The sequence below is a fragment of the Scardinius erythrophthalmus genome (assembly GCF_964197995.2).
Source record: "Scardinius erythrophthalmus genome assembly, chromosome: 7".
In the NCBI taxonomy this organism is placed as follows: Eukaryota; Metazoa; Chordata; class Actinopteri; order Cypriniformes; family Leuciscidae; genus Scardinius; species Scardinius erythrophthalmus.
Genome location: NC_138227.1, coordinates 20278453 through 20291211, shown reverse-complemented (window position 1 = coordinate 20291211; position 12759 = coordinate 20278453). Strand labels below are relative to the sequence as shown.

Sequence of the window (12759 nt, the reverse complement as noted above, 5' to 3'; positions counted from 1 at the left end):
TCCAGATCATGTCCGATACCGACACATTTATTTTTAGTATGATACCTGTATTTTCATTGCATTTTTATTTTTAAAAATTATTGGGCAGAGAAACCAAAGGAATATGAACAAAATGTGTTGGCTTCGCAAATAGATATTTCCATGCCTAATTATGCCTGTTAAAATTTATTGTAGGAGCTACTGTTACTTTCATTGTTCATATTATTGCTCTGCCATATTTTATCTTTAATTTAATAGCATAATGAATATTTAGAGCTGCTCCAGCGGGGTTCAACCTTTGTTAACATTGAGGACAAAGACAGCAGTAGGTTTATTAGGCTGCTGTCACTTTAAGAGCTGCTCGTATCCAATATTCTGTTTAAGTTCACTTAAGTCATAACAGATCATGTTTCACAAGTATACTTGCCTACATGGGCATTTTGATATAATTGTGTGTAAATTTGTCTGTTAAAGCTCAAGAAAACATGAAAGAGAACTCGATTCAATAGGTTTTTCACATGCTGTCCAAGAGGCAGCTTTTCTGGGCAAACACTTCGGATGTTTCGGATGTTCTCTCTCTCTCTCTCTCTCGCTTTACTGACAATTAACGATTTTAAATATATACCTTGTTTTACTTTTTTTGCTATTGCCATACCCGACCGAACTACAAACATTCCAGCGATGTCTATGAAAAAGGGATGTGCGCTTGACGAGCTTATGCGTGCGTCTGTGCCGCTGCGCACTAAATCCATTTTTGTTTTATTTTAGCAATCAGAAATCTGACATGTAAATGATTGGGCCTAGGCCCACCCAGGCCCCCTAATGTCTATGCTATTGGTTTTTACCATATGTATGTACTAAAGGACAATGCTTGAAGTAAGGAAAAGCTTTTATGTAAATGGCACATACACATGTATTCTTACCTTAGCCTCAGTCTCTCCCCTGTGAAGAGTGTATAGATGATGAACTGCACTCTGGGAAGACGCCCATGGGTGAGTCAAGATTTGGAAAACATGGAAGTCATGGCCAAGGGTGTCTGTGGTCACCAATAACATACCTGTAGATCAGAAAAGAGCCATTTATTTTACCATATTGGACCCTCTAAGCATTATCAATCAAATACTACTTCCTACAGTTTTGGTGACACAGGAAGTGTTGAATTGAGGGCTGTCAATCTATTTAAAAAAAAAAAAAAAGCTATGCAAATAATTAATCACACTGTGATAAAAACTTGCAGCAGCACGATGAAGGGCACATAATTGGCATAAATATATAACGCTAGTAGCCACAGGAAGTGGGGATTTTGCATTACATTAGATTGATTTTTTATTTTATTGCTTATTGCATTAATTTCCGCAGTTAATATGGACCGCTTAATGCAAGTAACAGCATTTTTTTCCACTTCCTGATGCTACACAATGATTTTCCCCACTTCCTATAGCTTATGTTATACGTTCATGCTAATTATGCACCCTTCGTTATATTGCTTTCTTCAGCCCCATGAAGCCAATTTTATTTATTTTTTCAGAACAAGTTATTTAGTCAATTTTACTGGGGTATACCACTTTACTTTGAGGACAGGCAATGTGACCAAAATCAACTGTGGTCTAGCGATTAGTCTGCGTGCTCCAACAAACTATCAATTGAAAGTGCTAGGAAGGGCCATACATGTTGTTGTCCACTCTAAATATATATACATAAAAATGTCAAGACCTTACTTGCTACAATGAAAAAGTTCTGGGCTTAAACTGAGAAGAACAAAATGCAAACCAATGGCACCCAGATTGCCTATAAGTATTGAGCATTTCATGAGACACGTTTACATGGTTGTAAAAGGGCAGTCGAGTTCCACTGCAACTTGCGTTCTAGAATTAACTGCATGCCAAGATCTTCCCTCAGCTGTCAGGGCCAGAGTATGTGGATCTGTTTTAAACACAACCGCAGGAGAACCCAAGTGGAACCTCTGATGACAGGGCCTCTCATTTTCCCACTTTTATTTGAAGTAAGTGAAACTACAGAAATTATAAGCTCTTACTGTAAACAACACACTTACTAAACCACAGCACAAGAAAAACCCCGAAGCGAACCTTCATGGCAACGCAACCCCGCATACAGCTTATTCCTAAAAACAGTGTGACAGCTCTACAGGCTATTTTCCACACACATGAAAGTCTGGTCACTACCACTTTGGAAAGTTTCTCCAACACTACGATTAAGATGGATTTAGCCACTAGCTCTCGATCTCACTGCTGTAATTTAAGATGACAATAATTAGTGATTTTCCAATCCTGAATCTCTAATGCAGAGTTCACAGAGGGGTTTAATTTGTGGCGAGCATTTATTGGGTGGTCTGACAAATCTAAAAAGGAGAATATTGTTGGAAGATCAGACAAACTCTTACACACACACGACAATGGAACGGCGGCAGTCCTAGATGAGCTCATCCGCCCTATTTCTGCCTATGTTATTTTCATTTTCACACTTCGGAGTAGCATCTGCTTTAGGTGTGGCTTTGCCATCTCATTGAGCGGTAAGACAGGAAGTAAGGGGAATGGGCCGTGGCAGCGAAGGAAAGGGTCACGCTGAGATTGCGCCTACGAAAAAGAAAAACAGAGTCGGCCAGTGAATAAGACAGCGGTTAGCTATTTATGCTGTATCAGAAGACTAAACCAAGTTATGGCCCGGCCATAAACTAACCCACGCCCCAAATGAGGTGCCAAGCCACAAGAAGCATTTGCGTCAACTGGGAATACATGGAAAAGAGTGCCTTCTAATTATAGAGGCTACAAACGGAAGCGCAGAGTGATTAGGAGTTTAGGCGCTGCGGTATGTTTATCTGGGAGCTTCCTCTCCCTCACCCCGCCGCCCTGCCGCTCTCGCGCTCACCCTGGCTTTGACAGATGAGGCTTGGCCAGCTTGTTGGGACACAAGTTTGCTGATGGTACACTCTGCTCTCCAAAAGCCAGTGGAGAATGGAAACCAAGCGCTGGGGCTTTTGTGGCCTTGTCGAAATACAGGCCCTCGCAAAGAGGCGTCAGTTGGTTAGCCTGTGGGAAACTAAATTAAAAAGAGAGCTTCTCTGTGCTGGTAAGCTTCCATAAAATTTCAGGAACCTAAGATGTAAAGCAATTTTTGACACATACTATTTATAACGCCTCGTCCTCTAGGCAAAAAAAAATATTTATGACTTTTAACTGGACACTGTGCGGGCAAACGCACATATTTATATTTCAAATATTTGAAGAACTAATGAGATAGTTCACCCAAAACTTAAAACTCTGTCATCATTTACTCACCCTCATGGCATTTCAAATTTGCATGAGCTTCTTTCTTTTGTGGAACACAAAAGAATATATTTTGAAGAACATTGGGGTTCAAACAACATCGGACCCTATTGACTTTCAATGTATAAACAAAAAATAAATACAAGTGATGTTTTCAAATGTTCCACAAAAGGGCAATTAAATGAAGACATTAAATGAAGATTTTTAGTTGAATTATCCCTTTAAATACCCGTTGCAACCAGTTAATGTACACATACTGGATTCAGACTAAAAAATTAACGTGACATTTTTAAAAAGAAAAATTCTGGCTTCAGGCGTTTTCACACCTGGCTCATTAAAACGTCACTGCTTTCTGGAACATAAACAGGTGCAGGAAATGCACCACTAACAATGTAAGTTCCTGTTTAAGTAACACCCTAAAATCTAACTTTTAAAATTCATGTATATATATATATAAGGTTTTATTGAAAAGTTTGTCAATTTGGATTTCAAAACTTCAAAAGCAGTTCACTTCCACAAGTTAGGACGGATTGCATTCATATTAACTGCAAAACAAACCGCAGTTCATATGAAAAGTACCCCAGAACACCCTTATCAAGCAGATTTAGCTGTTTCACAAACACGCAATTCGACAAATCGAAATTTGACACCAAAAGACATTGAGTCTGCACCAAAAGCTGTAGTGGGTGACCATGGCTTCCTCTTTCATAGAGTTTTGTTGTTCTCCCCTTAACAAGTCTTTAAACAAAACATCTGCTGAACTTCCACACAGCGATGTTTTATTTCAAGAGTGTCTGAGCCATTCTCCCCGACCTACTCCGATGATCTCAGCAGCCCGACAAGCAGAGGCCTCCAACTTGGCAAAGTCTGAGAACTGAAACAAAAGTATCCCTTTCAAATTAACAACACTCGCCTAAGACCTTTGAAAAAGAGGAAATCTCAAATTATAAACATGTGGATAAACCTTTAAAGGGCGGGCGCTGGGAATCGTTGTGCTCTAATACCGCAGACACGAACTTTACGCAAGAAAAAAAGAACAAATAAACACATCAATCATTGTGTTTTGTCCTTGTGGCTGCCCGCATTAGTTGTAAAAGCACAACCGTGCGTGCGTGTGTTTGTGGTCCTTTGTGAGTCCATTGGACGGCTTCCTCTTCTGTCATGCTGCACTTGTGGAGGTGTTTATGAAAGCTGTGGAACACACACACACACACACACACAGGGTTGCACATCTCACATCAAAGCTGCCCACTCAAGCCTGGAGCGAGCAACACTCACTTAGTCCAGAGGCCACCCTTACTCCAACCATCAGATAACAGTACGAAGAAGAGGAGGAGACCGGCATGGGTCAACATGCAGTCAATAACTTGTTAATCTTTTACAGACTAAGTGAGAACTTCTAAAAGCTGGGCTGTTTGATCCCAACCTGGAGGCGGCTTGTGTTTGTGTGTGTGTGGAGTCGAGGACGGGGTGGCAGATTGGGGCCTGGCGCGGTGACTGTGCAGTGTTTCGCGGTGAGCCAGGCAGATGTAATGCCGTCTCCAGTTTCCATTCCTCTGGGCAGCAGGGATGACTGCTGCGGATTCCAGAAGGGGCTTGTGAGCACGTCTCACAGGCTCGTGTGGCCAGGGATACTGTTTATCTAGGCACGTTGGTACCAAGGATATGCTTTTTAAACATGGTACACTGCTCCTGTGGGCATGCTGGCTGTAGAGGCACTCAACGCTCTTAGCTACGAAACCACATCCACAATTCAATTGAGGGCTTTGAGGAAGAAAAGGGGAAAAACTTGGTGGGAGGAGGAAAAAGGTGCCCACGGTTCATTTGATGCACATTCGAGTGTAACGAAGGAGAATGTTTATGTATTTGCTTTACAGCCATACCACCTGTAAGCGCTTGAATATTAATAGATCATAAAGGCCTTTCTCGGCAGGAGGCAATCATTACTTAAATACAACACTTCAACGAAATTCTCCTTCTAGAGAATCAGTGTAACCAAGGTGACCACGAGGTCACATCCATTAAGGAAGGATGGAAGTGTAGGTTATCACTAGGCCCACACAGAATCTGCACACTTTTTACTCACATTTCCTGAGCTGATTCTGGGACGAACTCTATTTAATGATCAGACTTTTCTGGAATGAATGAGATATTATTTATTGCGATCAATTAAAGTGATATATATACACATTTTGTAATAATTTTTTATATATATATATATAACATTAGAAAATAATTCAATATTTAAAAACAGATGTGTACTGTCAAACATCAACATTTTTACAACACATGTAAGAGTAACGAAGATGATTTCCCTATGTGTTGCCACTGAGGTCTGGAGAGAAAACAAAAATGTGTTACAACTGTGGTAGAATTTTTGGAGATTAGAAGTTAAACCAGTCATATTAGCATTTTTACAATTTGCTGCAGGCCAAATTACAATTTTATGTACCACAGAAAAACTACTGTGTGAGGTATTTGGTGAGTGCTAATTGTGAACGCTGTCTTTTTATCTCTTAGTCTAGGTAACAATTCATTATTTTAGGTTCTTCTTATGGATCTGTCTACGGCCACAAAATGCAGCTGATGCTTGACAGCAGTACAAATATATTTTACGCTCAGTGGTAGAAAAGCAGTCTCCTTGAAAAGCTTAGTCAGCCTAAAACAGGCCTTTTTTGTGATTTTTAAAAGCCCCAAATAAATGAGCTAAACCACAATCTCTAGATAAGAGTCTGACTGCAGAAAGGAGGAGTAGAGAGTAATCCTTTCTCAGGAAACAGACAGTCACTATAATCTCTTTCCATTTCAGTGCTCTCTTTTATTTTAAAGGGTTCTGTTAGCTAATTAATCCTCTGAAACATTTACCACAGCAAATACGATTCCACAATTCTTTATGCTGCGCTTCGATGTTAATGCCCTTAATTTGAGGGACAACCTTAAGATTTTCTTAGGACAATGGATCATTCATTCAGGTGTTGGAAAACTAACGTGGGATGTTCCTTGGGAATCTGGTGGAACTTTTGGAGACTAAAGCCAACCGGCCAAACTAACTAATACAACTGCTAAAAAGCCTCTGAGCATAAAAGCATAAAGCTGTCAGCAAAAACGTGGTCTACACAGGCAATCATTCCTACAAAAACAAACTAGTAACTAGAGGTGAAGAAGAGAAGTAACTCTCCTCAGGTCAAGAGGAATGAAATGGGGGAGATCAGGGAGGGTGTTTCCATTGAAGCCTTGAAACCAAAGTGCCTGACCAAGGTTTTACAACTACAAACTGAGGTGCAGACATCCCAAGACACCACTTTTACAACCTTTTGGAAACAGCATTAAAAACAGCCAAGAGACTGTTTTGACAAAGCTTTTTTGTTTGACAGTTAATATAGTTGGATATGTTTGTTTGTTACATATATTTGTTTGTTTTGTTTACAGAAAATTATACAGTCATTTTTATTAATGCAAGTATAAATCTTTTGGTTAACGTGCTGGTTCTCAAGGTCATCTTTGGTTCAGGAGATACATTTTTAAAGGGGTCCTATTATGCCCTTTTACAAAGTCTTGACTTTGTTATTGGGGTGTACTAAACATGTTTTCATGCTTGATTGTTAAAAAAAAAAAAAAAAAAAAAAAAAAAAAAAACAGCGACAACACTCTTCATCTTCTCTAGCGCAGCTCAACCAGGCCTCAACAACTTTTTTGCGTATTCCGTGGGCGGGGATTTTTTAAATGAGGAACATTATGACTCCGAGACCCGGGAAAAGTGCATTGTAGTCCGAACGAGCCGTTCGTTGTAGTTCTTAAAAAATTGGATTCTGTTAAATAAATTTAAAAAAATCTCCCTTTGGAGTGGACTTTGAGCTTTGTAACCTTGCCGATCTTTTTTATGCTCAAACAGCAACATTACACAATAACTAAAGTTAAAAAGTGAAAAAGCATAATATCACCTCTTTAAATAAAATAAATAAAATAATCTTCTTAATTCTTCTTAAAGTATTAGTGGCCAGGGATTTTAACAGCTATTGTGCAGAATTCCTATCTATTGGGGGAGGGGGGGGTTGATGTATTTCAAAGATTAACAAAAAAAAAAAAGAACATTGAAAAAAAATCTATATGTGCATCATCAGATTTCATAATGCCATTATAAAATAGAGCTCATGCTCCAGGCAAATTCCACTAATGTCCTGCTCTTCACTTGCAATGTGCATTAAAGGCGACGTCTCAGCCTGGGCCCTTAATCCCTGCTGACTGTCCCACTGTGCTCAGGCACGGCGTAAAATGGAAGGTGATACACGGTCACAGCCCCATTAAATAAAACACGCACACACACAGATTCATGTGTGAATTTACCAAATGATAGTTTCTAAACCCAACAAACAAGCTTTTTTAAATGAAGCAGAGGAGTTCAGATCCATCCTTAATTGCTACCTCTGTGTGGAGATATGGCTTATTACAAACTGAAAGAAAAACACAGAACTCCTTTGGATGGCACTGACTTTGTCAAATGAAGAGTCTTGCAAGATTCTCCAAGCCATCCAAGCATGTTTTACCTGAAAGGTACAGCGGGGACCAAAAATCTGACAAAAGTATGTTCTCTCTCTAAAAATGTTTGTTGTTCATTAAAATTATATTATAAGCATAACAATTCAAGTGATAACTTCAGCTTAAAAATTAATAAAATGTTATAACTTTGGCATAAATGACAGCAGTAATAAAGCTGACACACACAAGAAAAAAAAAATAGAGAAGCAAGAACATATTTTACATCTTATACATGTTCATTGTCCCAAATTTCCTCATTTGGTGTAATAGTGCAGGATCCAATTTTTCAAAAAGTAGAACTTTGGTCAATGGTCATTTATCAAACTAGGCTTTTCTTTACATTTTCTTCTCAAAACAACATGAACTCCAGCTGGGTGTTTGTGAGTGACTCATGGGAGTGGGTGCTAGAAAGGCCACATCCGCAACAGACAAACAGGCTCTTCAGATCACCCTTTCCCTTTAAGAGCCCGCAAGCAAACACTTGCCAGAATGAACTGGGCTAAACTAAGCTGCCTCGCAAGAGCAGATTCCTTGATGCTTATCAGTTCCATGATTGAGTGGAATTACAGTGAGTCTCATGAGCCGTGAGACCTGTCCACCCTCGCACTGCACGCGACCGTGCCCGTACACCAATCGCTTACTCTTTTAATCGATAAGACCAGTTTAGCGTCATTTAAACAGTAGAAATATCCTTTAAGAGGAGAGGAGGGACCAGGAGAGGACAAGGAGCGAAAAACAGATACTTTGGCTAAAGTGAGTCCTGTGCGCCGCTGTTCGGAGCAGCATCCTTTAATTATGCGCCTATGAATAGAAGCTCCAACACCACAGAACAAGCGCCAGCTACCCAACTGGCCACCATTTTCTACCCTCGCCCTTTTGTTTTTCGTCCAACACACACTGTTGAGTTGGATTTCTTACATAAGTTCTTTTGATTTTTTTTTTTTTTTTTTGGTGGAGATTTGCACGTTCCAGTCAATGTCAAGAAACCACATTGTTTCTTTTCAAGTCGGCCTTTTCCCTCTCTGAAATCAAAACCGTCCGGATGGAGCTGCGGTCAGCCCTGAGGCCAGAGTGACACTTTCCAGTGGCTTTAGCACAGTTAATTTTGGACAAGTCAGGCTAAGCGGACGAGGCTAAACTTCTCACTTTAAAATCAAGCCGCCGTTCACGTTCCTTCACAGTGCTGAGAGGGGATTTCTTGCAAATCTCAAAGAGCTGTTTTTGATCATATGTTAATGATGTCAGGAACGTAAATTACAGCATGGATATGAACACCGGTCTCGGGGAATGCTCAGCCTGACCTTATTAGTCAGCATATCTGGAGACTCTTTTCTGTATCAAAGACGACAGGGATTTCTTCCAGCCTTCCTGGTGCCAAACAATTTCATAACTCAAAACAATTATTATAGCCCCTTCGATTTATGCCCGAGCAAATGAGGTGATAACAGACACATCCCATTATTTCTGAATAAAGCTGACAGGTGAAGGTTTAACTGTTTGAAGTTTACAGCGCCCCGCTGTTATCTAAAACAAGTCGCCCCAGAGCACTCTCCACATGAGGGCAGAGGACGCCTGACAAAGGGCCATGCTGGGGGCTTAGCACTCGAGGGAACGGGGCTTGGGCCTCCCTGGCCCGGAACAATCTTCAGAGAAAGAGTAACAAAAAACATTACACAAACCATTCATATAAGATAGAGCAAACTAAAACTCGTGAAAAGTGATTCTCAAAGAAAGGTCAGGACTCGAGTATTTTCAGTAAGGCTGGTTAGATTTGTACTTGCCTCTTCAATAATTTCACTAACCCAATTAAATCTATACAACCGTTCAAAAGATTGGAGTCTGTAAGATTTTATTTTGAAAGATATTAATACTTTAAATCAACAAGGATGACATTTATAATGTTATCAGTTACAAAAAGATTAATGTTGTTCTTTTTCTTTACAATGTTTCTTTTTTAACATTGTTAATAATAAGAAATGTTTCTTGAGCAGCAAAATCAGCATATTAGAATGATTTCTGAAGGATCATGTGACACTGATGCTGAAAATTCCGCTTTGCCATCACAGGAATAAATTATAATCTAAAATTTTGGCGTTGGTGATCATGACACTTTTTTCAAAAACATTTTATATAACTATAACATTTTTTTGTGAAGGAAAGAAATATATTTTCTTTAAAAAAATATATAATAATTAAATACAATGTAACTGTATGAAAGCTATAAATTCACAAACATTTGACTCGTATAATATGTCTCTCACACTTGCTTTTACACAGTCCTTAATAAGCAAATAATTCACATAATTCTCTACTGACTCTCTGAAGCATTTCAGATCAATATGACGGTTATGTGGTCAATTTGTTTTTACGGAGACCTTCAATTCTTTGATGATCTAAGAAAAACACACATTTGCACTAATATTTGTAGAAGTAATGTCCCTGAGCGGGCCTTGATTGTTGACTGTATGTTTGCTTTGCTCTGCACTTTTCTCTAACTGACTCACAAAGATAAAAGGACTTCTGGGCTGTGAGTCCCAGTGCAGTTGTGGTGGTGGGACACTGACTTCACCTACACCTTCTGCTGATGGGGAAAAGGTGGCTGACTAATCTGAGGTCTAAAGGTTAACCAATAGCGCCACCTAGAGACCATCATGTTATGTCCAAAGCCAGGTTAGTACAATCTAACTAGAACGTCTTATCAATGTATTTTCTTCCCTCATCTTAAATGAGAACAAAAGCAAATGCAGAATGGAACAGTTCTATAATGCTGAAAAACAAGAACATTGGGTTTCCAAACCGAGAATAAAGAAATGAGATATATGATACATTAACGCAAAAAAATATAATTACTAAAAGCAAACAAAGCCCATTGTTTTACACAAAGAAAAAAAAATATTGCTCAAAACTTACTCTTTAAAAGATACCTTTTTCTCACTTAAATTTCATGTAAGTACACTCCTGAGTGTTATTTATTTATAAAAAATAAATAAATAATTGGGCCAAGCCAAAAATGACAAAATAGTTAGTGGTCTAAAATCACAAATAAGGAAATTAGTAAGAATTGCAAAAATAATGTAGATAAAGTAACTGCGCTGAATAGCCTTCCCCTTTGTTTTCTTTAAATGTTTAAGCCGCATGAGTAAACTTGCTTTTTACAAAGAGTTGGCGTTGTTCCACTCAGCATTGATGGCTTCGAACAGCTCATGAGTAGTTGAAAAATGTCTCCCAGTTAGTTTGATTTTAATGTGATTAAACATTAAGTAAATATTCACTATAGGGCTCAAATCTGGACTATGACCCCGCCAAAATATGAGCCTAACGGACTTGCTCTCAAGCCACTTCTTGGTTGTCTTTGCAATTTGGGCAGGAGCATTGTCTTGTTGAAAAATAACATCTGATCATTCCTCTTTAGATAACTTTTCAATTGTGAGAAACAAGCCATATTCTCCTGTACTCCAAAGCATTAAATGACTTTTCTCTGTGAAGTAGCTCACCAATACCAGCAGCTGAAAAGGCTCCCCACACAATGACAGCTCTTTCTCCATGCTTCACTGTGGTAAAGATGCATTTATTTTATTAGATTTCTCAGCAGATTTCCGAAGACACCACTCTGGAGCATCACCATGCAACTCGGGTTTCATTGTGGTTCATCACTCCACACACAACTTCCCATATTCTTCCAAAAACTTAATTCTGTCTTTTATGTTTTTCTGAGACAACAATGGCTTTTTAAATTGTGCATTTGCATACATTTAGCTAATTTCCTGACCAATAATTTGTGGTTAAGACAATTAAAAGCTTAGTGTTCAGCCATTTTGGGCTTGGCCCAATTTTATTTTATTTATTTTATTTTATTTTAGCCTAGTTGTGTACTGATTGAAAAAAAAATGTTTCCCCTAAAATAAAAATAAAAATGATTTGAAACAAAAGACACAGTGACAATAACAGTACAGCACTATAATTATTATAATAATACATATATAAAATAACAATAAATTTTAATTAAAATGTAGAACAAAGTGAATGTCAACACTGTTTTATAATTTATTTTCTTAATTAATGAATCAATCATAAATGAATAAGTTATATTTATTTGCTCTAAACTTCTTTATAAGATCACAGCTGCCAAACTCAATCACGGCTCACATGCCCGAGTTTTGTGGCATGGTTTGGCATCAGTTCAATATTGTGCGGTTGAGGCAGAACATCCATCAGGAATGTTTTGATCTACTAAGATATGCAACATTTCCTTATAATCTTTCAGTAATACGATGCACAAAACATCTAAACCCAGAGGTGTAGACTTATGTACACAATGACTCATCCACAATGGAGTCTCCCTGTGTTCATTAGTAAGAACAGATATGTGAAGGATTTCACTAAGGGCAATGGCTATCAGCAGCTTTCAGCACCTTCTTATTAGAAGGGCCCTCAATCTGCAACACACGACTCACAATGAGCCATTGTGACTGGACTGGATATCCGGAGAAACAAACATGACTATATGTAAAATTAAAAAGTGATCAGATAACTGCCTATCAAAATGAGCCAAGACGCTCGTTCAAGGTCAGGTTGAGGACATTCCAGCCTTGGTTTTACTGTATTTTTTCATAAAATCCAAAAAATTGTTGGAGCCATGGCCTAGTTGCTCTAGACACATCAAGTCATGGTACTCAAGCAGAAGAGAATTCGAATCCTGCCAGCATAATGTCCTGATGGTACCATTCCTCAAAAAGATTTTATTAAATAAGGTGCAAAATGCAACAGGTAATGAACAACCAACAAGCCTAAAGCATGACTAAAGCATGTTGTGACGTGGCTGACTGAAGGTTCAAAGAGTTATGAACCTGTCCTACACCTTCTGAATAGAGTGAGGACATTGTACCTGTTCAGTGCTTGGGGTATTTCATCCAAAAGAGACCGAGGGCTTTGTTACCTCAATACACTTCAGGAGAGATAG

The 12759-nt window shown here is 38.7% G+C and overlaps 1 protein-coding gene across 7 annotated transcripts in view; it reads right to left on the bottom strand.

Moving 5' to 3' along the window:
• Window positions 1-12759, bottom strand: part of bcas3 (BCAS3 microtubule associated cell migration factor) — a 235168-nt gene that overhangs the window by 181844 nt on the left and 40565 nt on the right. For all 7 annotated transcript variants that reach the window (XM_081371488.1, XM_081371489.1, XM_081371491.1 and 4 more), the window contains exon 14: window positions 903-1036. In XM_081371488.1, coding sequence (XP_081227614.1) covers window positions 903-1036 — 134 coding nt within the window. The remainder of the gene's footprint in view (window positions 1-902; window positions 1037-12759) is intronic.